Raw genomic sequence first — 25,960 nt, 5'->3', positions numbered from 1 at the left:
GGCCCGTGGGCCTCCCTCCCTGGTTAGTTAAAAAGACAAAAAGGCCTGAGGGCAAGCCAGAGAGACAAAGCAAGATGTTTGATTTCTGTTCAAATCCAAGGTTGTGGCTATGGGAGAAACAAGACCCGTTTGGGGTGCTAATGCTGTGAACCCCTCCATCGTAGGTTCATGTTGTATTTATGCAAATAAACTATATTATCATAAATACACCACTGTCTCCACTGTCCCAAAGAAACCGAATCCTGGGTAAGCGCCTGGAACTCTTAGAATCTCACACCACTTGGAGTAGCATGAAACAATATTAACATTATAGACATTCTGTAATGTATAGAACTTAGCAGCTAATGCTGCTTTTTGAATATTTGAATGCACTTGGCCTTCAGTGTTGTGTTTCACAACCCACAGACAGATATGCTGCATAAGGTTGCCATATTTAAAAAAATAAAAACCAAGACACTTCAAAAGTTGATCTTTTTTAAAGCAAACCCCCAAAATTGCTAAGCTTTTTAAAAGAAAACCCAAAGTTGTTGAGATTTTTTTTTTTTTTTTTACAAAAACACCATGGCCCTAATGCCACATCATTAACTAAGTCATGTGCATCCTGTTGTGGTTTTCTCAGTACAGGAACTTCCTTCAGTTTTGTATCAAAATGAATTTGAAGTAAATGTCATGGTGGTATATAATTAGGGTTTCTGCTTGGCTGGTTTTAAACTGGCTATTTAAAGTAGCTAGTTTTACTGGATAGTCTTTTTGACAAGGGGAAGGTAGGTTGTACGCCATTCACTGTTCTGTATATATTGGGAGGAAGTGATATCCCTTTGAGGAAATATCGGGGGAAAGAGGCACACAAAGAAGCACAAATCTACAAAGTTCAAGTTTTACTAGCATGTCTGATTTAAGTACTACTGTCCAAGCTCATAATACAACATTTTGAATTCCTGCTTGTGAAGAAATCCCATACATTTCCATCAAGTTGCAGCCTGCAGCCCATTGAACTCTGTGGCTTATTTTCAGAAAAGTGTGGAGATAAAAAGCCTGCTCCTCTTTTGTCCTGGAGCCAATTGTACACCACTATCACTCTATGCATATTGCATAAGAACATGGGAAGCTGCCTTGTACTGAGCCTGACCTTTTAGTCCACCTAGCAGTATTTTCAACCCTGACTTGGCAGTGGCTTTCCAGGATTTCATGCAGCGATCTTTCTCAGCCCGATCTAGAGATGAACCTGAGACTGTGTACATGCAAAGCACATGCTGTACTCCTGAGCTACGGCCCTTACTTGGAAGGAAGTGCCACAGTGTGAGATTGGACTTACTCCCAGCCAAGAAAAGATAAAACCCTGGGTTTCATAAGAAGAGCCCTGCCGGATTAGACCAAAGGCCTATAGCGCAACATCCTGTTTTCTGCAGCATATCATAACTAGCAGCCACTTAGTGAAATGTCCCGCAGCGCTTCTACTCGGTGGAACCAGTACTGGATTTATGTATAAACTAAACAAGCTATAGCTTAGGGCCCCACTCTCTTGGGGGTCACAAAAAAAATGTAAAGAAAAAATACACCTGGATGTACATTTCCAAAATATAAGGGAAAAATAAAATAAAACCTACATACAGCAACAGTATTTTGTGTTGTATATGGACCTATAGCATATATTCAACACAAAAACAGCACAATTTGTTGCTGACAAAGGACAGCTGGACATATAAAGGCCCCCATTATCTTCAGTAGCTTAGGGCCTCATCAAACCTAAATCCGACCCTGGGTGGAACCCATGGGCGCAGCTGCCCTTCTCCCCGCCCCCCCCGCCCCCAAATCCATAAAAATCCATAGCAAACTGAGGTTCTGCCCCCCCCCCATCCTGCCTACGCCCATGGTGGAACCACTGCGTTCCTTCTGAATCGGCGTCTTTTGGAGAAAGAACCGACTTCCACGGTATTTACTAGAAAACGTGGGCAGCCCTTCCAGGAACCCAAGAGCAAAGGTGTTGGCAGAAGGGCGGCGGGGGAGCCTCTGCGGGCGGGGCGGAATCACAGAGTCCGCGCCTGCGGCCTACGGAGCCGGCGAGCGGGCGGTGTCGGCGCTGAGGGGAGGGCTGCGGCCGATCCCGCCTCCTCTCGCGGTTCTTGGCGCCGGCGGAGGCTGAGCCGGGCCTGTGTGTTGCCGGCCGGCGAAGGGGCTGGTGGCGTCACCGAAGGGGGTACCATGGCGCAGCCGGGCACGAGCCAGCGAGGGTCCGGGAGGACGTCGGAGAAGGAAGAGGCGGCGGCGGCAGCGAAGGAGGCGGAGGCTGCCTTGGAAAGGCATCAGGAGCTGCTTGCAGGTGGGAAGCAGAAGCGGCAGGAGGCGAACGCGTGAGAGATTCATGGATGGATGGATTGGGGCGGGGGGACGCTGGAACCAAGCCGGCGGTCTGCCTGGAGGTGTTCCGGGGTCACTGGAGAATGAAGGATAGGAGACGCGGGAAGGGAGAGGAGGAGGAAGAAGAGGAAGGAGGAGGGTGACTCAGAGGGAAAATGCACATGCTCCGAAGCAGCGTTTAATGCCACAAAAGAAGAAGTGCCGGGGTTCAAATTCGCCTAGATCCCGAACTGAACAGTCTTCCCACATAATCCGTGGCTGGCCGGTTCTCGGTTTTCTTGGGCACTCTGCAGATGCTCAAAGGGACGCATTTATTAAGCCTTTTAAGTCGAGACCTTTTGAAAACAAGTTCTGGGGGGCCCGAGGCCTGTCAGGAGCCCTACTTGGGAAGTTTGCTGTGCTCTCATGGGTGTGGAGGCCCATATGGCGTGATGTGGGGCAGTTCTTCCACGTTGGACCTCAAAGCAGATAATTTAGGTTCAAGACTCATTAGTCATAAATCTCTGAAGGTGATGTTGGGCAATTGGGATATTGTGGGTGGCCTGTGGCATTCAGCCATAAAGTTGTGTTCATTCCTATCGGACAAGTTGCTGTTAGCCTGCTTTATGTATTTATTTACTCCTGGAACCCAAGGTTCCCAAGCAGTCACCCCTCTGGACACTGACCACTTAAAGACCAGTTTAGCTTCATGCACTGTGGTGGCTTCAGGGTTTGAATCATAGCCATTGTTCTTCTGAGAACAGATTTCCTATAACAAGAAGTGCTTTTAATATGATAAATACTAATGATGAGCATTATGCTTGAAGAAAACCAGTTGTTAGGGGCCTAGGAAAGTGGTGTGGAGTAAGAAATGTAGTTCAGGAGTTGAGTACAAAAAATGCATTAACTTTCAGCTGTTGTATTCAAATATTCACAGTGGGACTTCCGTGTATAGTTCCAGCTGTGAGGTTATGACAGGTCCCATTGATTCTTAAGGTCTTAGAGACAATAGTGAAGAACTTCTTGCAAGTCTTTCCAAACCTTCATTTGAATAAAATTGGCACAGTAGTTGTGATTGAATTAGAAAGGGATGTCTGCAATGTCATATGTGATGCCTGCCAGACAGTTATCAGTGGTGGGGTATGTCTAGCCTCTTCAGCAAAGATTCCTTGGGAACATATGTTGAATGCATATCCCAAATCTGAGGTGTCTTTCACTATACACTTGCAATCTCTGTAGACTTATTTGGAAGGATGTCTAATTGTTCTTGATGGGATTAAGTTGTTTCCTCTAGGCTGTATGAAAGACGCTTCTGGGAGATTTCCCACCTTCCACAAGCATACATTTCCCACCTGGAATAGAGGCTGATAGTTGAAAATGAAGTAGGATTATGTGTTGTGTTTTGTGGGAGTGAGCTTGGAAAGAGAAGTTGTTTTATTAGAATAACCTTGTGATGACCTAGTGTGTCGTTACTGGTTCTGAGTGAAAATTCATTTTACTGATACAGGGTAAAGTTGAACTGCGGGAAGGCAGAGCAAACTGCTCACAAGTGAGAAAATGCTTCTCTCCGAAAACATTTTTCTCCCAGCGTATTAGTGAAGCATGTTTTTGTGTGTGAAATGTTCCCTTTGCCATATTTGACATAACTTTCATGTCTTCAGATAGACAGGTCTCCTAACATCTTTCTCATGCTTTTCTGTCAGGTTACATTTTAGATGGGAACACTGCTAATGATGGCATTAGTTTTAACACATAAGATACTGTTCGTGCAGGGCTTCTCAGAAAGGACTGAGCCTATTCCTAGCCTCCCAAGTTTCTTACTTGCCTGCTTTTTTTATTAAGAGAGGTCCTACTCATTGTACGCTAGTAACACAACAGCCTGACAATGGAAAAACTTGAGTTTTCTGTTTCTTCTTCGCCAGTCCACTGTATTTCTGTGGTGGCTGCAGAGGAAGTGAAGCCCCTTTCTTTTAGCCAGAATGGGTGCTATACAGGTTGGCAAAAGAGAAACAAGTACTCTGATTTTCTTTGCTAATCCACTCACCCATCTGTGTTGAGTTCCTGGTTGGCAGTGGAAACCAGGTGAGTGGTTAAATACAAAACTGGGGTAACTACATTTATTTGAGGGGGTGAAGGAAACCATACGGCTGTATTCAACTAACTTGGTTTGCTAGTGGAAGCCAGTGCAACTATTCCCACTAGTGCAAGAGGACTTATGCCATCTCCTCCGTCTGCACCCTCCCCAGATCTGTTCCAGAGGGTTGAAGGATCCCCCAGAACAGCACATGGGATATCATTCTCTCGGGAAAGCAGAAATGATACATTGAATTCATAGGTTGGATACAGACCATTTTAGTACACTGGTACCTTCAGGTTACATACGCTTCAGGTTACAGACTCCACTAACCCAGAAATAGTGCTTCAGGTTAAGAACTTTGCTTCAGGACGAGAACAGAAATCGGGCTCTGGCGGCGTGGCAGCAGCAGGAGGCCCCATTAGCTATAGCCTGCCATTCTTGTGTCTTGGAACCCAAGGCAGCACATGTGTGGTTTTGAGGGGATTACCATCCACAGACTGACCAGACCCACATGTACTTAGGTTCCCTAAGATGATGGTCTTGTGGCACTTCAAATTTTACCCTGGGTAACCAGTCCTGTCTTTTGCCTTTTAAAATTGGGAACCCTAGTAGCTTGGTACAAGTAAGGACATTTTGACATTTACAGCCTGAAAGAGCAGAGTATTTAAACATGTAATTGGTCTAAGCTGGCATGGCAACATTGTTGTAGCCACATTAATTAGATGCTTTGGAAATCATTGTTATTTCAGAACTTGACATAGTTATTCAGAGTTGCTGCACTTCGAATTTTAAAGCCTATTCTATAAATTTGCTATGTTATCCGGTTTAGATATATGTGGGTAAGGAATAGAGGAAGTACAGTAAATGCTACTTTATGATTACGTGTTCTTACTCTGACTCTTAACTGGCTGTGGCAAACTCCTGTAAGTGAAATTACTTGTGTCAAAGACATTAAAAAAGTTGGCTTTGTCACAAGGACTTTAAAATTAAGGTATACAGTACATTTTAGTTTTAACATAATTCTTATCTGGGCTTATCACAACAGTGCATCAAAATAATGTTCAGTATCATTTTTATATTGAACCATTTTTTATGTTGGAATAGTAATTGAAGTGCCTTTGCCAAATTGAAGTTGTAATTACAGATATCTACTGTACTTGAGATGATTGAGTGCAGTTAAATGTTAACTCTCAGTTCTGTGCATATAATGTCACTTGAGTGGTCCTAATGATTTTTTTGAATTTATTTGCAATAGAATTTGTTCCAAATTGAATCATGATATACTCCCTGTGCAAAAAGCACTCTAATCAAAGTAAAATTTAAAAGTGTAATGCATTGGAAGCTTGTAAGCTTTGTTTAGCCTCCAATGCAATAGCAGTTGTTAGAATTTGGCATGTAATGTGGAAATTGAACTTTTAAAATGAGCATAATTTCAAGAGCTGAAAAAAAATGTAATGGCAGAAAAAAATTCAGGTAAAAATGGTTATCAACTTATCTTCTCAAAACCCTTGTTGAGTTTGGCATTTTAAAATTTCATATGTCTTTGTGGGTTGTGTGCTTATTTCAGACCTAACATGAATGCACATTCATACAATTACCTGTAGGCATAGCTGCCTGCATCACAGATACAATGCCATGATTTGTGATGTTGGCTTGCTGGAATAGCAGTGTGACACCCAGAGTGTACATTTGCTGCTGTAAGAAATGTGAATTTTAACTGCTACTAAACAATTATCTTTCTTTCTGCTGACAGTAATGATTTTATACAGATTCTTCCTCAGAGGCACTGATTTTAAGAGGAGTAATGAAACTTCAGGTGTAGCTGTGCAGATGGTGTGCCTTCTGTTAGGACATATGAGGCTTTATGAAAGCATGCTACACAAGTGTAGTAACTTCAAGGCAAATTGCTATATTCAGAACACTTGTTATGGCACATCATACGATTTTCATACTTATGTGGCAGTTTCATCATCTCTGTACTCCTCCTGCCAGCTCATAACCATGTAACATCACAAGAGGGAATATTCAGTACACATTGCATAATCATGGCACCACCAATTGTAATAAACACTCTGGGATTATTATTATTCTTGACAGATAAGCAGGGTGGATGATCTAGCCAGTTTACTATGTAGCAGCAGTCTCACACAGTTGCCTGCCTGAGTGAAATAGTTGTTTCAGGCAAATTGGTCATGGGCATGCTTCCTTTATCCATCAGTAGAAGCAAATTTAAAAAAAGATGAACTTATTGCTTGATTATTATCACTAAAGTAAGCTAGGGAAGTAGACTTGAGTGAGCTCTAGTTACCTTGTCAAACTCCATTTCTTTTACGGGATTCTTGCCCACAGTAATAGATATGATGGTCATCCAAACTGAATTCACCCATTCCCGTCCATTTTAGTTCACTGATGCCCAGGATGTCAATATTTATTCTTGCCATCTCATTTTTGACCACATCCAACTTACCAAGGTTCATGGGTCTAACATTCCAGGTTCCTATGCAATATTTTTCTTTACAGCATTGGACTTTCCTTTCGCTTCCAGGCATATCCACAACTGAGCGTCCTTTCGGCTTTGGCTCAGCCACTTCATCAGCTCTGAATCTACTTGTACTTGTCCTCCGCTCTTCCTCAGTAGCATGTTGGATGCCTTCCGACCTGAGGGGCTCATCTTCCAGCGTCATAACTTTTATATGCCTGTTGTCTTTGTCCATGAAGTTTTCTTGGCAGGGATACTGGAGTGGCTTGCCGGTTCCTCCTCCAGGTGGATCACGTTTGGTCAAAACTCTCCACCATGACCTGTCCATCTTGGGTGGCCCTGCACGGCATAGCTCATAGCTTCTCTGAGTTGTTCAAGCCCCTTCACCACGGCAAGGCAGTGATCCATGAAGGGGTGAAGTCTAAGTGCCCTTCCTCAATTCAACCCCTCAAATATGATTTGTAAGAACTCATGAATTAATTATATTTTTGTTCCATTTCAGGAAAGGCCCATAAAGAAGGTGGATCTGCACGAATGTCCCTTCTCATATTATTGTCCATCTTCTTAATAGCTGCATCTGTTATGTTTCTGGTATATAAAAACTTTCCACAGCTGAGTGAGTAAGTATGACAAAAAATTTGCTTTGTTTCCAGCAAATGTACCTAAAGAACCTTACAAACCTATAGAACTCAGAAGTGAAGGACACAGTTCATTGAGTTTTCAGAAAGGAACCATGTGTATAAATGTCTAGTTTTGATATCAAAATTTACCAGTAAGCCACAAGGTACGCTACCTGGCTCATTCCTGTCAGAAATTTGACATAACCATTTAAAGATTACTGACAAATATTTTTTGTTCAGACAATACATTATGGAAGCTTGTTGTACTACTATATCAAAACACTTCATATTGCTGGTTAGCCCCAATCTTAGTTTTAATATGTCACAGTGTATAAATTTCCCAGGTGGATAGTTGTATATTCTGAGATTAGAGGTTAAACTAACCACCTGTTAATGTCTGGCAGAGCTGAGCTGTCCAATTCAAAATTATGTCATCAGACAAAACTTGGACAAATGCTCATTTCTCTGCACATTCACACTACAAAAAGCTGTTACGATACTGGGTTCAAAGTAGTTTTTAACTATTGGAGCTCCCCTCTCCAAAAAACCAAACAAACTCTGGAATTGTAGATTTCTGATTATGCTGAGCACTGCTGTTTCAAAGATTTGTGATAGTTAGCTGTTACTGTTTAACTGATGTGGAAGCAGTGTTAAAAACTCAGATATATAAGCTAAGTGCTAAATGGCACCTTAAACCTAGGTTACGGTTGCCGCAATGGAATATCTGTTAGCTAGGGATTTGCCTGATTGTCCTTGGGGTCTCTTTCAATGCTATAATCCTATGATTCTATGATATCAACTACATTGCTTGACTGTAGCTTGCTCTTACAACAGTTCACTTGTCCCAGGATGCAAGAAGGAGAAACACAGTGGAAATGAAAATGGTATTAACTATGGACTAAGCCAGAGGTTTTTAAATTGTGGTCTGTGATGATGGAGGACTAAGATGACCAGCAATGGCTCCATGATTCACAGGGCAATACAGAAGCACAAGATGCATGTCTTTTGCTGTGCACAAGTCAGCAGACTCGGTGCAGATAGCAATCACCAACCTGTCACCCAGAAATCTCCACGTAGTCACAACTGGACCAGCTCCAGTAGCAAAACACACCTGGCACCTGGGGAATTCCAAGCACTGTGTGGAAGTAGCTTACATTTGTAGTGTAGATGTGGCCATAGAGCTTCTTTGTATGTTCTGCTAAGAATCACCCAAGCGTTTCCCAAAAAATAATATCTACAGGTATTTGAAAGGAATTACTTGCTTCCAAAGATGCAGAGATTTGGGGTATTCTCTGTAGATGTGTTATCTATTGAAGCCCTTCTCTATCTCTGAAGGAATGTTCTGTCCAGTTTGAAAGCGAAGTGGATAAAAAGTCTAAACACCACAAACACTTACTCTTCTCTCCTAAAGCATAGAACATGTGTTCCATCTGCTTGTATTAAAAGTTATTGAGTTGTGCCTGAATATTATGTTGAATACGATGTGTGGCCTTGCTTTGAACATTGACTTTGATTAATAATTGCTGGAGCGGAGGCAAAGGTTTTGATAATATCAAACTGTCTAGTAATTTCTGAACAACTGATGTTTTGATGTAGTACCTTTGATACTTCAACAGGTTACAGAATAACATCAAGTAGTAGTTTAAAGCTGCCTGTATGTATTACAAAATCCAATAAGTCAAACAGTGTAATTAGTATTTTACATTAAATCTTAAGAGTGCATGATACATTATGTCACAGTGCCATTAGTATCCCTGCTGTTTGGGGCAAGCATCTGCTGTTTATGCTGGTAACTTCATCTGATTTCTTTTTCCCCTACAGAGAGGAGAGAGAATGTATAAAGGTTCCCAGAGACATGGATGATGCCAAAGCCTTAGGAAAAGTTCTCTCTAAATACAAGGACAACTTCTATGTACAAGTCTTAGTGGCCTATTTTGCTACTTATGTTTTGTATCCTTATTTGAAAAATACACATAGCTGTGGCTTTCTGGAATATGACATGAAGTAGTTTCCAGGCTCTTTTTTCTGTGTGGTGGTGATGGACCCTCTTGATTACATGGATTGGGTCCGAAGATAAGTGAATAGATGGAAGTTCATAGAAGAAAAGGTACCCATCCCCTGTACCTCCTGAAAGGATCCATGGGGTGGGGGCTTTTGAACAAATGAAATGTGGGGAATAACTTTAAGAGCCATTAAGAATTTGTGTGACCGTACTTGGCATCTTTCAATATAGAACTGCTGGTAGTTAACAGTGTGTGGTTTTCATTGGTTTGTATAAAAAGGCCCTTTCCCCACTTCAGCATTGAACATGTTTATTTCAGAATTTTCACATGTAAGATTGGACCAGAAAGGTAGAAAAAAAGAAAAATGGAGTACATTGTATTGTTGGGGGATTAAATTCAAGAAGCCAAGGCTGCATTCCTAAATATACAGTACTTACTAAAGAATATGCTTCATTGTAGGCAATGGAAGCTACATCTAAGTGAAGATAGGTTTCCTTTGCAAATTACTTTGTTTTGAAACTATAAAATGATTTATGGAATAAGGTGATTTCATCCTTAATAACACTCCTGTGAGTTGAATCAATTAATCCTAGACGATAACGAAAGCAGAGAGAATGCCACTGCCTTTGGAATCTGAGCAGGGATTATCCTGCATTACCCTGGCTTGATTTATTCCATGAAAGGGGAACCTGTGGTCTTCCAGATGTTAGACCACAACTTGTGATGTTCCTAACCATTAGCCATGCTGGCTGGATGAGTGAGTCCAGCAACTTCCCGAAGGTCACAGATTCTCCAAGTCTGCTTTTTTCCATTTCAAGTGGGAGAGATTTATCAATTTTAACAGAACATTAGTAATCAATAATTGAAGGAACTTTTGAAACCGATTTTAAGAAGCAACCTAACTTGGTTTAATCCTGTATTTTTAAGATGTGAAAACTACATCGGAAGTCAAAGGGGTTAAGAACATTTAGGAAGACTTGACTTATTTGCATAAAGGAATATTTTTGTGCTGTGAAGTTGTTAAAAAAAATTCTTAACGCATAGGCAACCTGTTAAAACAAGCAGCTTTATTTTTATTGGTGGTTATTCACCCTGTGGGGATAGAATATGCTAATTTGCTATTGCTAGGTTGTTAACAACACTTGGATAGAAATGAGTCTTTGATTCACTTAGCTATTTAAAAGTTGTTTGAGGCATGCTTCGTTAGTGCTATGTGAACAACTTTTAGCAGCTGTAAACAAGGCTATTTAATGGTACCATTGAATAGTACTTCATAGTACAAAATTATGTTATGTAAGAGTTTGGTTCACAGAACTTACAGTAAGCAGCCTACACAGAGGTAAAGCTGAGATTCATTTATTATATTCCTGCCCTGGGACCCAATAAAGGTTAGAAACACCACAGTTTTTTTAAAAAAAAAACACCAATGTGAACCTTTATTGGTATCTAAGTTAGTAGAACATCATAGTCTGTGAACCACCATGACACCTCCAGGTATAAGGCAGTACAGTGGTGCCTCACAAGACGAAAAGAATCCGTTCCGCGAGTCTCTTCGTCTAGCGGTTTTTTCGTCTTGCGAAGCAACCCTATTAGCGGTTTAGCGGCTATTAGCGGCTATTAAAGGCTTAAGGGATTAGCGGATTAGCTGCTAAAAGGCTATTAGCAGCTTAGCGCCTTAGAAAAAGGGGGTGGGGAGCGAAAAAAATTTGCAAGAATCGCAAGACATTTTCGTCTTGCGAAGCAAGCCCATAGAGAAATTCGTCCTGCGAAGTGCATTGAAAAACGGAAAACCCTTTCGTCTAGTGGGATTTCCGTCTTGCGAGGCATTCGTCTTGCGGGGCACCACTGTATATAAATTCAGTAAATAATAATAATAGTCTGTTCTATACATTGCAGAATGAATGTTTCAGATTTGACTGAGAGCCAGGTACCAGCACAAGTCCTGCTAATACATTGGGGCTTTCCCCTCTCTTCCCCCTGTGGACCCCCCCCCCCAATTGACTGTGGGGAAGGGAGAGCATGTCAGAGGATGCTGCAGAAACACACGCAGAGGAGAGGGGAGATTTTTCCATCTGGCAAGCTGGAATGCTTGTGTTTACAAAACAACGATTGTGAAAGTCCCCAACACGTTTGAATGGTCTTTTCCTGACAATCCTCTCCAGGCTGCAGTCATCCCTGATGCTTGTGCACCTTTTTCTTCCACACTTTCCCCTTCTGCATAACTTTCCATTAATGTGCTTCGATACAGCACTTTGGGAACATCCAAGTTCTTCTGCAATTGGCTTTTGAGGCTTTCCCTCCTTATGGAGGGTCTCAATGATGGCTTTCTGCATAACTGTCAGGTCAGCAGCCTTCCCCATGATTGTGCTTCCTACTAAACCAGACTGAGAGACCATTTAAAGGCTCGGGAACCCATTGCCAGTGTTATGGATTGAATAGCTACTGCACCTTTTCACAATATTCTAATTTTCTGAGATTGTTAATTTGGGGTTTTCATCAGCTGTACACCATAATCATCACAATTATAACAAATAAAGGCTTGACATATCTCACTTTGCATGTCATGAGTCTATCTCATATATTAGTTTTACCTTTTAAGTTGAATTACTGAAATAAATGAACTTTTCCACGATATTCTAATTTTTTGAGTTTCAAAAAATTTCAAATATTAAACCATCTTTTAAATTGTTTTCATTGGCAATACTTTTGATATATAAATTATTTTAAATTGTATTGGTTTTAAATTTTTAAGGTTGTAATCCTATGTACCTTGGAGAAAGTTTTATTAAAAACAGTCAGACCTAACTTCTGAGTAAACATGCATTAGTATACTCTGCATGTTCAAAACAGCGAAGTAATGTTGTCCTTAACTAAACCTACCATCCAGTTTGCAAACCTTTGCTATTCCTGGATCAATATTTCTGAGTATACTTTCAGGATTTCTCTACCCTTTCCCTCTAGCTCTATTTCTTGTTTGTTTGGTAAGTATTAATTACAAATACAGAATGCTTTTCTTCAAAATATTTGTTTAAGGTATTTGCTATTTAGTGCAGCAGCAGATGATGTGAATAGTACAGGCCTAACCTTTTAATATTTAACAATTGAAGTAATGAACAGGGGAGTTCTTATTAATTAAATGTTTAGCTATTAAATGTTTAGCTATTACTTTCTTAGGAAGTTCAAAGCTGTTTACAATAAGACAGTAACAAACAAAATAGTAATATAACTGAAAAACAACCTAGAAATAGACACAGAAAGAATGTTGAAAGCAACCTAAAAACCTGCTGGCAGAGGTTTGCCTCAGGGCCAAAATACACATTACTTACTCTAAATAGATTTTCCCCATTTAATTGCAAGTGTCTCTTCCCTGGTGTGCTGTGAGACTGCAGCATAAGGAGAAGTTTAATTTAACCTTTCTGTTATGCTGCAGTGGGTGCCAACGGGAACTTCTCCCTTAAGCCTAATTGAGGTGCAGGGGGCATCTTGATTGGGGTCATTGGTGGGGAGAGAAAACCCAAACTTCCCTTCCCGGTGGAGCCCACATCTGTAAGGAGAGAAGAATTGTTCTGCTTCTGTACACAATCACTTGTGTATTTATCTTTTTTATTGGATTTGAAAAGGTGTCCTCAGGTTGTATCCAATGTTAGTCATATTCAGAGGAGACCCACTGAAATGAATGGAGCCAAGTTAAACACGTACATTAATTTCATTGTGTCTACTCTGAGCAGTTGGGTGCACTGATTAGAAGATAGGGTAAGAATATTTTAAATATATTCAGCTGGCTCTGTTAAATCAGTGCCCAATAGCAATAATTGTTTTCTGTAAAGTAGGACTGGCTTTTCCTCCACTGAATTTTAACGTTAACAAAGAAAGAGAATAGTTAATAGAAATGTAGCATTTACTAGTGAGGACAGTATACTAAATCTTGCCCTCCTGGGGCAGCTGAAATTTGCTTTTGACATAAGGGGTGGTAGTGATGAATCAGCTCTCAGAAAGGAGTACTTTCTAATGGACAAAGTTGAATAAGTGATAGCAAAATAATAATTTTACTAGATAGTATTCAACTAAGTTTAGCCTGGAGTAGACCCGATGAAATTACTGAAAGTGACTAAATTAGGTCCGTTAATTTCAATGGGTTTACTCTGAGTAAAACAGAAACATTGGGTGGGATTCACATAACACATCCTGCTTCTGCAGCAGGGCTTACCCCTTAATTCCCGTGTTCTCATATCATATTAGCAAGCTAATATGCTTGTGCAGACAGAATGTTTGTAATAGTGCAGTGTTCAATTCCACCCATTTCTTCTCTGGTGGCTATAAAAGTGAGCAACTGGAAACCAATTTAAATGAATTAATTAGGGTGTGATGTACATCCCTTTCCAAGACTTGAAACAACTTCTTTGGAAAAAGGAAGGGCGTTATGGTTAGGGTCATTTGCAAAACGCTATGTGAAGGCAATTTGGAAATGGTGGCCTCAGTGTACCGTGTTGTGGACAGCTAGTCACTTGTAACAACAGATGGCCCCAGATGCAGACACACGAACACCCTTGTATAATAAAAGTCCAATTCAAATCAGTTTAAAAAGACTTTTCTGTAGTTACTACTATTTTGAAGCTTCTTGTACTAGAGTTGAAGTGTGTGTTCAGCAGAATCATACAGACAACTCATACATGGTAAGAGAGTTTCTAGACTAGTTTTCTCTCAGATATGCTAGTTTTCTGCATGAAAGATTTTCTTTTTAACATAAAGGGGAGTACTAACAAAGCAGTCGCCTATAGGTGGTCTGAGGTGATACAGTTCTAACTAAGAGAGAGTAATATTGAATGTATAGATAAATGCTTAACTACATTGATTATTTGAAACCCCATTGCATGTTAATCATGTGAAGGATGAATATATGAGAGTCTCATTTTCCATTCATTTGCAGTGCTCTGGACTTGGGGCCTCTTTCTGTTATATGCTGTCCTATTTAGTTGGAAGACCTGTTGTTTATAGATATTTAACAGAGAAAGCCGTGAAATGGTCACAGCAGGTAAAGTCACTCTGGTGGAACATCTGTCCTAAAAGCTTACATTTAAGTATAAGAGGATAGGAATTACACAAATACAGTGGTACCTTGGTACTCGAACGGTTTGGCTCCTGAACAAATCGGCTCCCAAATGCCGCAAGCCCAGAAGGAAGTGTTCTGGGTTGTGAACATTTTTTGGAAGCTGAACTTCCGACGTGGCTTCCGCTTGAGTGCAGGAAGTTCCTGCAGCCAATTAAAAGCTGTGCCTTGGTTTTCAAATGGAACGGATCAGGTTCGAGAACCAAGGTACCACTGTATCCATTTCCCCCCACTCCTGGTCACAACCTGGATTTCATGCTAAACCATAGTTCAGTGTGACAGGAATGAGTCTAGAAGTAAATTTTGGGCTTGCATACCGTTCGTGTGTCGTCTGATTTGACAAACACTGGTTAATGTTAGTTTCAAGCAAGTCAACTTGAAACCAGTTGTAGCATAACTTTTTCCACCCCTACTTTCCCAAAAGTAATAGCAAATATGGGGATTTGGCAATATGTCAACCACAGGTTCTCTTTGTTGACAATGAAATGAGTTGCTAGTTGGCTGTTATGTCTGTACCCTCAAGCCCGGAAACTCTCAGCTGCTTTCTGGGCCTTCTTCTTGTAATTCTGTGAACCTTGGGGGTTCAACCAAACTTGCTGCTTTCTCCCTCCTGTGTGTGAATGGTTCCATTTTAGCTATGTGAAGACCAGCACTCGCAAGTAAACTTTGGAAATAGAGGGAATGATTATGCAATTAAGATTGCTGTTATATTTCTAAAATAGGATTATTTTAATTTGGAATTTTTATATCCCAACAGGTTGAACGACACAGAGAACACCTCATTAACTACATAATATTTTTGAGAATAACTCCTTTCCTTCCTAATTGGTTTATCAATATAACATCTCCTGTAATAAATGTACCATTGAAAGTATTTTTTATTGGTACTTTTCTAGGTAAGAATTCAGATTAATATTAAAGATTTGCTAAATGTGACACTATTTTCCTTTCTGCATGCTTCATTAGGACACAGCCCCATCCCTTGGGCAGTTGTATAAATTTTGAATAACTGTTTTTGCATATTCTTATTTTAGTGCTTTATTTATTTTTAGTTGTTAAGGAATGCAGGCTGTAAATTTCACAGCTAAATAAAAATGAGCTGAAATTCTACATACCTATCATAGGATACATTCCATTTTTGAGCCTACTCTGTGGCATGATTGTGGTGAAGAAATCCTACATCACCACCATTGTTTTGTCTGCTCATTGGATCTGTTCAGAATAGTAAAAAGGCCTGTTGCAGTCTGGCCAGCAGGGGGATGGTGACGGCTTTGCAAGAAGCTTTTCAGGTAAAGTTGCTAGCATCCACTACAGGGTGGATGCTATGGTTATTTCTGAATCAGTGCCAGTGATCACACAGGGCTCCTGACTGTTCACTTTGTATTGAATACCTTTCAACTTGCGCAACCTGAAGTTGTGAAAAAGTTATCTGGAGAACCAAGACCCATGATAGGCGCTTTGGATCCTTGGCTTCTCTGGCTTATTAAATCTGCAAGGCTTGGTTGGGCTAGTCAACTGAGTCACAGAAGCAGAGAAGGCAAAGTGCCAGTGACACAGAAGCAGACAGAAGTGAAATTCTGGGTTGTAGCTTTCAGAAGGTGGACCTTGGTGACTACTGATTTGGCCTATAGCTTTTGGCCTGCAGGATGCCACAAGGTTTTGTCTCGACCCCATGCTTATTAATGCCTGCTTTTAGGCAAGCAGCAAATACATTTTTATTTAGGCTAGTTGTTTTGGAATCTCCGTTTTTCATTCTTGATTGCTTTAGTTATTGGGGGGTTTATAATCGGTATTTTATTGTATAGACCATCTTGTACGTTTTAGTTAGGGACGCGGGTGGTGCTGTGGGTTAAACCACAGAGCCTAGGACTTGCTGATCAGAAGGTTGGCGGTTCGAATCCTTGTGACGGGGTGAGCTCCCATTGCTCAGTCCCTGCTCCTGCCAACCTAGCAGTTCGAAAGCACGTCAAAGTGCAATTAGATAAATAGGTACTGTTCCGGCAGGAAGGTAAACGGCTTTTCCGTGCGCTGCTCTGGTTCTCCCTCGGCCAATAAAGCGAGATGGGCGCCGCAACCCCAGAGTTGGTCACGACTGGACCTAATGGTCAGCGGTCTCTTTACCTTTTTACATGTTAGTTACAAGCTGGAATATAGATAATACTTTAGTGTGGTAACCTAAATAAAAATGCTTTAAAAATAGAATCATAGAATTGCAAAGTTGGGGGAGAACAGGTTCTTCCTTCATGTCTTCTGAATCATCTATAAGATTTGGTGACATTAAAAAAAAAAATACACAGCTGTTTTGTGTTTAATTTTTTCCCCCTGATCCATTTTTTTGTTTTTTATTTCCAGGTGTTGCGCCACCATCTTTTGTAGCCATTAAAGCTGGAACAACGCTCTACCAGCTTACAACAGCAGGTGAAGCAGTCTCCTGGAACTCTGTTTTCATTCTCATGATTCTAGCTATTCTCTCCATTCTGCCAGCTATTTTTCAGAAGAAACTTAAACAAAAGTTTGAATGAGAATTAGCCTGGATCTTCATGTCCCATATTTCATCTCAGGATCAGCACTATTTCTATGGTCACTTTTCTATCGCATCTTTCACAATTTGAAAGGAGAGAATTATAAGAGATAAAAATGTTTCTGGACTTCTTGCTGAGTTTTATTTATGGGGCACAAAGACAAAATAACTGCTTTCAGAAGAAATTAAGATGAACCATATACTTTTTTTAAAGCATTGTTCATTCTAACTAATCAGTAATATATGTAATATACATATACATATGTGTATGTATATGTATGCCTTATCTGATTTTGTTTGTGTAGGCTTAACGTGATAAATTCATTCCTGTTTACCCCTCATCTTTGCAACATCATTCATAATTCTGAAAAAGTAATAGACTGCACAGTTGTTTCCACAGCCCAGTGGGTAATGGATTGTATGAATTCTTTATTAATGAGCTCCTTGTGGGAGAGCAGGAAGAGATATTTTGACCAGTGTTTCAGAAATTCCTGGGTTTCATTTTGCTTCATGCCAACTGTGGAGACACTGAAAAACATTGAGTGACTTTCCTGTCATATGAATGTTTTTGCTGGGTTTGGGATTGATCAGACTTTTATCTATCATGGCACATGAAAAATGCTAACTTTTATATATATATTTTGCCAGTATTTCATATGGATGGCAGCTGTTTCCAAAATTGCTAATATTTTATTAAACTAATTAATCAGCTGTCAAAAATAATTATTTGCATGCATTTATAAGTGCATGCAAAAATGTGGGAAACACTTTGAGGAATTATCAATTTCAGTTAGTAAGCAGTAACAATCTGTCATTATAGTTAATTAAGTATATAAAGTTTGCTAGGTTTTTATTTATGCAGCATGGCCATATAGCATAACCTCTGGTGTAAAGATCCATTGGTGCTCCAAGTGGCCAAACAGTGGTCTTTCAGGCACGGAATCCCTTATTGGTTTTCATGCCCCTGCAGCTGAAACATTTTGTAAGTGCCTCACTATGAGGAAGCTCCATGCCTACATGCATACTTTCGTTGGGTTAAGGTTATCATGTACAAATTGTACATCTTGTAAATAGACGTGCTAGGAAGATGTGTCCCTGTTTTGATGGAAGGCTAACTGATGATTAAATTTATTTTTGAAATTTTAAGAGCTCTGTTATGGTTTTTACTCCCCAAGGTAATGATACCTTTCCTTGAATAATTATTGTTGCTAGGGGTATTTTGTTTCTGTTTCTGGGCTTCATTATATTGTTCTAGTTCAGAATGCCACTCAAGTGTGTCCATCTCTAGGCCTGATTACTCTGTGCGGTTATTTTTGTTACGAAACAATTTTAGCCATTTTACAGTTCTTACAAACTAAGAAGACTACAGTGCTTGCCAGCTTCTGCTGTCCTCCTTTGAATCAAGGCTAGTATGCCAAATTTAGTCTGTAGACAGTTAAGTACTACATGCCCACTAATCTGAAGAACTACCGTATAGTACCTGTTCCATTCCCATATGTTGGCACTCCTTCCCTCTCAAAATGGCATTCTCCTACCTGGTTCACAACTCATCTAAGGTACACAGTGTTCTTCAGTCTGTAATCAAAGGCCCTTTGCAGTTCCCTTGAGCTGTGCAGCTCTTCAGCAGATAAGCATTGACTGAAGAATGTTACAGGTCTCTTCTGTGATTGCTCAAAAGCAGTGGTGAACAGGTAGACATTGGCGGTGTGGGTGGATGATGGTTCCAGTAGTGAAAGACTCTGAGGTCCATAGATGTTTGGCAAGCAATCTGATGTACAAGAGGCAAAATTATGCTGTTTGAAATGCAGAAATAGTTATTCACTAAAACGGTACAATCCATTAAAAGCTAGTTGCAAGCGCCATTGAAAGCAATGGAATGGGTAACCTTTGCTGTAATGTGTCCTTTTTGAGTTTAAAGCAAGACAAGGGCACACTCTAAAACTCAGCTGGTAAAAGTGGAGATTACTTTACATGGTTGAAATTGCCCATAAGTCTGTTTTTGAAGTTGCATGGTACTTAGCGCTCAAGTGCATTGGGTTATTAGGAATAAAAACATTCTAATATTTTTCTGCAATCTTGTAAAATAGCTTTCCTCTCATCCTGAAAAGCACCACTTTTCAGAGGAACTTTTGAAATGTAAGAGTATATGTGAATATACTACTGCAGCCTTGTTCTTTTGTAATATAATATGGATTGAATCATTTTATACAGTATTATGTGTAAATGCAACAACACAGAAGATACATTAATATACTTCGTCATTTATGTTCTGCATATGCAGTTTTTGTTGCTTTTTGCCTATTTTTAAAAAAGTGTTGACCTGACCTCATAATAAATGGTATAGTGGCATAACCAAATGCTATCTTACTAGGTATATTGTTATTACTGGTTAGATTTTTTCAGAGGTTGGTTCAGAAATGTCTAAAAGTACACCTGTCACAACAAATGCCACATTATAATGCTGAACCATTTTGACCTTAGTAAAACTGTGGCAGGTGATTTGTGTAGTTGATACTCCTGCTCTGCCGGGTCCAAACTGTGTAGTGTCTTGTTGATTTGAGACAACATAAGAGGTAATCTTCATTCTGCCTTTGCTGTTCAAGATACAGTACAATGAACTGGTTGAATTAAGTTTTCAGACATCGTTTTGCACTACGTAACAGCCTAGGTTTTACAGAGCTGTATGGTTTTAATTCTATGTAATAAACTGAAAATAGAACAGTTTTGCTTATGAAATTTGCTCCATAAGCACAGTAAATTTTTATTTTGCACATTTATCATTGCTGTATTGTCAACATACATGGCTCTTCACAGTGGAACATAAACAAAAAATCCCACACAATTCTTGTCCACTGAGGTCCTCTGAAGAAGCTCTTCTGTGGTATGGTTGGTAATAGAACGGAAGATCTTGGTTGCATCATCTTGCCTTTGGAATCCTGAGATATCTGTTTGGCCTTCTCCCTAACGGTATTCTCCTGCCACCTGGACACTTTCTTCTGGTAAGGCTTTATCTGATCATTGTTTCATTATGATTGGCTCCCTTGCTATTGTTTTTTATTTGCTACTTGGGAAGAGAAAAACAGGGAGATGCAAGGGTTAGAAGGGATGAATTTAATAAGACACATTGGCTGTGTTTGGACAATAAAATCTCAGCTAAATAAGCTAAGATACACGCATGATTCAGGAATCTGAATGCAGCTGCAAACAAGCCAGCAAACCACAGTTAACTATTGCTGTTATGTCCAACCTGGAACTAGTTTATGGCTTCCAGCCATGGCAGAATATGAAGCCATGTTTTAAAGCTGGTTTCTATATCCTGGCTTATTTGGACACTATTACCTGTAGCACTTGATTTGCACATAACAGAAAGCTATGGTTTAACTATGACTTCCTGGCTTCTGTCACCGCTTGGTGCAAGAGGAAAAGCAACATTCGTATATTTTGTCTTATCATCCAAATTACATATTACTTCAGTAAGATTTTCATTATTTGTATTTACTGGGGAACATAACATGCCTCATAGAAACCTAATAAATGGAGACAGTTCTCTGTGGTCTCAATTCTTCCCACATGTGGGTTCAGTTTTTTGTGCAGGGCAACATTCACAATTGCCCAAATACCGGTATTTGTTTTATTTCTTTAATTTTGATTCCCATTTGTCTCAAGAGAACAGCATGAACAGTAGTAGCACGTGGTATACATCATGCCCTTCTTTCAAACTGATTAAATTCTGATGCAGAAAATTATATGTTGAGTATGGTTGAGAGATTTATATCCATGCAGAAAGCAGCTTTCCCAAAGATGAAGTTCCATCTGCTTAGTTAAATGTATGTGACCTAATTCTTCAAATGCAGAGTACTACGCTCACTGGAAGTCTTGTGAAAATGCTTTTTAAAAAATCAGCGTTGTTTTTCAACTAAGTATAACAAATCAAGATGGTGACAACACCATAAAACAGGCAAACATACATAAGAAGAGCCTGATTAATCAGGCCAGTGGGACATCTACTCCTGAATACTGTTGTCACAGTGGCCAGCCAGGTGCCTGTGGGAAGCACACAAGCAGGAGCTGAGCACAACTCCCTTCTGTGGTTTCCAACAACTGGTTTGTATGGGCTCAAGTGTAACTAAAATAGCATTGCTTAGCCCCCATCAAATGTGTCTCTAAACACCCAGGTCTACTTGGCATCTAAATGGCACATTGTGTTGAGCCTAGGCAGGCTTCCTAAGGGAGGGCATTCCATAAAGTCAACACCTTCCTGTTCCTGGTAGAGTTTGTCTTGTAGAATTGTAGAATTAATGTAATACAATGTAAATGCTAATTGTACTTCAGGCAACAGGCATGCAGTGTGTCAGATGTTTATTAAAGTGCTAAGGGAGAATCATGGGGGGGAGGGAGAGCAGGCTTAAAATACCTTTAAAGCCTTAAACAGCATGCAATCTGAGTAAGAATCAGCATGTTCTGTTGGGTCTGAAAATCAATAGTTAAGCACTACAGATATAATCTGACTACAGACTAGACATGAAAAAACTTCAGTTAAACTGGTTACTGTGAGTAGGGTAAGAAAACGGTACTTACCTTTATATGTTTCTACTTGGAACAGATAAAGCAATCTTTTTTTGAAATGAAAACAATGTGCAGTCTCATCGGCTATATGTATGTGATAATGTGTTTCTATTTGATTGGGTTTCCTAGTCACCTCACATTCAACATGATAGCCTTTAGATCAGTCATCTCTTCATATCTATATAGGAAACTTGAAGACATTCATCCTGTTCAGCCAAATGTACAATTCTTAGTTTTACTGCCTCAGTCTTAATGTGTTAACTGTTAATACTGTTAACAAAACTAATTTAAAAGATGAAGAGAAAGCATAAGAAGGACTAGACAAAACTAAGGGAAAAGGGGGGCGGAGAAAAAATTTAATAGTGAGAAATTTTAAAAATAAAAAAAGAATAAAGATAAACATAAACTGGACCACTGAGCACCTTGCATGATCCGAACTTTCTGCTGGTATAATGGATACCTTCATGCCTCTTATGGTAAGGAGGAACAGGTGAAGCTTCACTAAACATGCCTAAGGAACTTGATGCAGAAGAGTGTAACAATGATGGCATCATGAATAACAATTTCAACAATAGTACTAAGATTTTTTTTGGGGGGGGTGTAAAAGTTCCCATGGACTGCAAGAAGATCAAACGTATCCATTCTTAAGGAAATCAGCCCTGAGTGCTCACTGGAAGGACAGATCATGAAGCTGAGGCTCCAATACTTTGGCCACCTCATGAGAAGAGAAGACTCCTTAGAAAAGACCCCGATGTTGGGAAAGATTGAGGGCACAAGGAGAAGGGGACGACAGAGGACGAGATGGTTGGATAGTGTCTTCGAAGCTACAAACATGAGTGACCAAACTGCGAGAGGCAGTGGAAGACAGGAGTGCCTGGCGTGCTCTGGTCCATGGGATCACGAAGAGTCAGACACGACTAAACGACTAAACAACAACAACAGTTTTAATACAAAAATAACCTAAATTCTCCTCCTTTGCCACCTATTAATATTCTTAACCATTATCTAAAAAGACAAAATAATGGATCATGCAAGCCCTTCTTCTGATCCATTCAGGTTCACTTTGAAATTGCTTAAATATTAGCTGTTTTGAAAGGGCAGCAGTGAGGGAATGCAATAAATGATTGACAAGTAACATATTACAGAACAAAAAAAAAAAAAAAAAAGGGAAGAAGAAAAAGAGGGGAAAATGGATGTAAATAACAACACATTATATAGATAAAGTGTAGAGGCAATTGATCTAATAAAATGATTTAAATATATATGAGCCGGGGTGGGGTGGGAATCAAGATAATAATCAATAGGGTCCTTTCCAACTCCACCAATTCTATGATTCCATGATTCTATGAAAGAATGGAGGGGTAGAAACAGGAGAAGGGAAAAGCTGGAAGGAACTATAAAAAATGGAGATGGAGGGAGTTGCTGTGTTTATGGGAAATGCTGTGCTATTCAATCAAATAAAAGCTGCCTCGAACACCACATTGTAGAACAATATTCGTATTTAACCCTTAATGGTGGTCTGCGATTGAGAACACACACAAACACACACACACACGTGTGTGTGTATGTTAAATTAGGCAAGGCCACTAAGTGTTGAGATACTTTTTGTGGGTATCTGGTTTTTAAATTTATGTGGGGGTTCATTTTCTTGCCCCCTCCCCATTATTAATAAAACTATCAACACAACAGTGGACTTACCTGATGGATTAGTATACTAGCTGGGGGGGGGGAAACATCTGCTTTAACTGTACAAAAGGCGCTTGGGCACCAGAGGCATACCTAGGCCCCCTTATGCCCTTGGCAAGGAGCTGTACTGGTGCCCACCCTTTTCTTTGTGCCTTGGTAAAGGGCTGTATTGACAACCCCAGCCCCATCCTTGCACCCTTGGCAATCACCATTTTTTCCACCTTTCTTTGCAATTTTTGCACTCCCTCCTGGGCCTGCGCTTCAGTTTAGGCCACTCCTAGGTACACCCCTGTTGGGCACTCAGACTGAAATATCACTTTTATACCCCTTTGAAAAGCAGACCCCCATGTTATATCTCAGAATATTTTTGAAACTTCTGTCAGCTTCAGGGGCTACTGTTAAATAAATCCATGTTCAAAGTTCCCCTGCCTGTATGGAGCTAGATGTGTGGTTCTTTGGATCCAGGCTAAATAAACTGAACTTAGAGTATCCTCCTAATTTCCACGTTTTTTTATTTTATTGCATGTGAGCTTTTGTATGGAATATCTCGATCTGTATTAAACACTCAGAAGGGTAATTGAAAACTCACCCCTCGTCACTCTTTTCTCCACAATACAAATATTACAAAACTTTTCGTAACACTATTGCATGTGTACCTGCATGTTGAGTCAAATACATTTTGTACTCTTTTTTTATGTGTGAGAAGTCTCAGGTAACCTTCAGAATGCAAATCAATGCAGTGACTGCAGAGAGTATGAAGCAATAGAATTGGCTGGGAAAGGAATGACCCAGGAGAATTTTCTTGTTCTTGTGTGTAGCATTTAGGTGTAAAATGGCATCTGTTCCTATTTGAAATCAGAAACATTAGAACGGTAGAGAAAAACCTGAATAACAATTGTCATGTAGAGCAAAGGCTTGAAACAATCTGCCATTGTATGACTAGTTTTATTATATTGGAGTACTGTGAGCATTTGCTACAACAGATTTTTGACATACACATACAACACAGGATGAATATCCCAAAGTGTAGCTAATTGTGTTGTACTAATAAAGTTCTGATTTTCTACTTGCTGGGAGTTGGATGATGTCCAGCTGCTGAGGCTTTTACTTAGCCCTTGGTATTTACAGCATTTTGAAGAAAGTTACATGTGAAATACTTTAATAGTTAAGGTAGCCAAATTTAAAATTCTGAAACTAAGAGCTGGGATGAGTTGTTGAGAGGATTTGCAGCAATAAAGGCTTCTGCCTCACTGCTACCAGTCCCTTAATTTACCGGTACTCATCTCTCCTGCCCGCTAAAGCAAGAAAACTCTTATCCCTTGGGCTGACAAAAAGGCCTGTTTGAGTTGCAGAGCAGAAGTCTGAATCTCTGCGTTTGCATCCAGCAACATTAGCCCTTGTCCCCTTTTCTTGTTTGCTGCATTTGATTCTACTCCTCTGGTAATTACCATGGTAACTCTATGCATCTGTTTCAGTTGACTGCTGCCAGGAGCCTCATGTACCATCTCTTTAATACTGGCCCTATGGGATACTTGGAACAAGTGCAGAATGTTCCTGCAGCAATTCAGCCAGTTTTAACACACAGCTACTGTTGAAAAAAGCGTGAAGTATATAGCAGCAGGGGCACTTTAGAGTGGAGTAAGCTGGAAGCATAGTGCTCATGTGAATGCAGACTTCAGCATAGGGCTATGCATAGAACTTTCTGCCTGCCATTCTCACAACCCTGATTAGTTCCAAATGAGTTCTACATTTTAACGGCTTTTGGAGGGTCTGTTTGGAAAGCAAAATTAATTTTCAATCAGTTAATGGTAAACAGCTTCTTATGCTTCCGTTTAATTCTTTGCAGAAAACTGCTGCTTTTCGGAGGAGGGAAGGGGGAAATGTTGTCCACATTATCTGCCACACTATGTGGTATTGCCCTCCACCTGCATGCTTTGACCCCAAGCAACAAGCCTAGCTGATCTACTGCCCACAGCTGCCCCCTGGACCTGGTCTTCCTCCTATTACTATTGGCAGATTCATGGTCTGCCGAGGCCCTGTGTACAACTCTTTTGGGGCCAGTTTCCTAACACTACCTAAATGTAGCTATGTTAAAATTATACTAAGAATCATATTTCAAATTAGATAACAATCATGTTTCTGTCTTTGCACTGTGCTCTCTCCGCGAAAAAACAATTTGGGAACAATCCCTGCTGTGGGCCAAGGAGGAGGACAGTAATAATAAGAATGCAAAACCTTTGGAACAATCAAGAAAAATGTGATAATAACTATAACCTCCTTTTCTGCCATGCGGCCAAACAACATGGGCACAAATCCAGGAGAATTTGTTAATAATGATGATGCTTTTATACTGTGCTCCCTCTCCCTCCAGATATATGGTACAAAGGAAGCAGGGTTTAAAAGTGAAGAAGGGGCGACGAGGACAACAACTCAAAAGGGGAGGGAGAAGCAGAGAGGCGGAAATGTCCGTTGAGAGAAAAGACTGGGCTCTAACTCTATCCGGTGCTGAGGAAAGAACCAACAGCGGGCGAGGAAATGGGCTTTATCCCCTCGCGCCGCTCCTC

General features: G+C 40.2%; 1 protein-coding gene and 1 long non-coding RNA gene across 3 annotated transcripts; one reads left to right on the top strand and one right to left on the bottom strand.

Annotated features, from left to right (window-relative positions):
* Nucleotides 1-1,851: 1,851 nt before the first annotated feature.
* Nucleotides 1,852-18,290, top strand: TMEM41B (transmembrane protein 41B). Its single transcript, XM_083410537.1, has 7 exons — nucleotides 1,852-2,320; nucleotides 7,396-7,513; nucleotides 9,335-9,463; nucleotides 12,404-12,497; nucleotides 14,444-14,548; nucleotides 15,381-15,519; nucleotides 16,976-18,290. The coding sequence occupies exons 1-7, from the start codon at nucleotides 2,203-2,205 to the stop codon at nucleotides 17,143-17,145; spliced, it is 873 nt and encodes a 290-aa protein (XP_083266663.1). The 5' UTR covers nucleotides 1,852-2,202; the 3' UTR covers nucleotides 17,146-18,290.
* On the bottom strand, nucleotides 17,844-25,718 carry LOC310665672. 2 transcript variants are annotated; one of them, XR_014505548.1, is made up of 4 exons: nucleotides 25,671-25,715; nucleotides 24,053-24,241; nucleotides 21,723-21,916; nucleotides 17,844-20,205 (listed from the first exon to the last, which is right to left on the bottom strand). It is a non-coding gene; the product is annotated as an uncharacterized lncRNA (long non-coding RNA). The 2 variants fall into 2 exon arrangements; XR_014505547.1 differs by lacking the exon at nucleotides 24,053-24,241 and having other exon boundaries at nucleotides 25,671-25,718.
* Between the last annotated feature and the right edge of the window lie 242 nt (nucleotides 25,719-25,960).

The sequence above is a fragment of the Podarcis tiliguerta genome (assembly GCF_965153285.1).
Source record: "Podarcis tiliguerta genome assembly, chromosome: 1".
NCBI lineage: Eukaryota > Metazoa > Chordata > Lepidosauria > Squamata > Lacertidae > Podarcis > Podarcis tiliguerta.
This window is presented reverse-complemented; position numbering and strand designations above follow the sequence as displayed.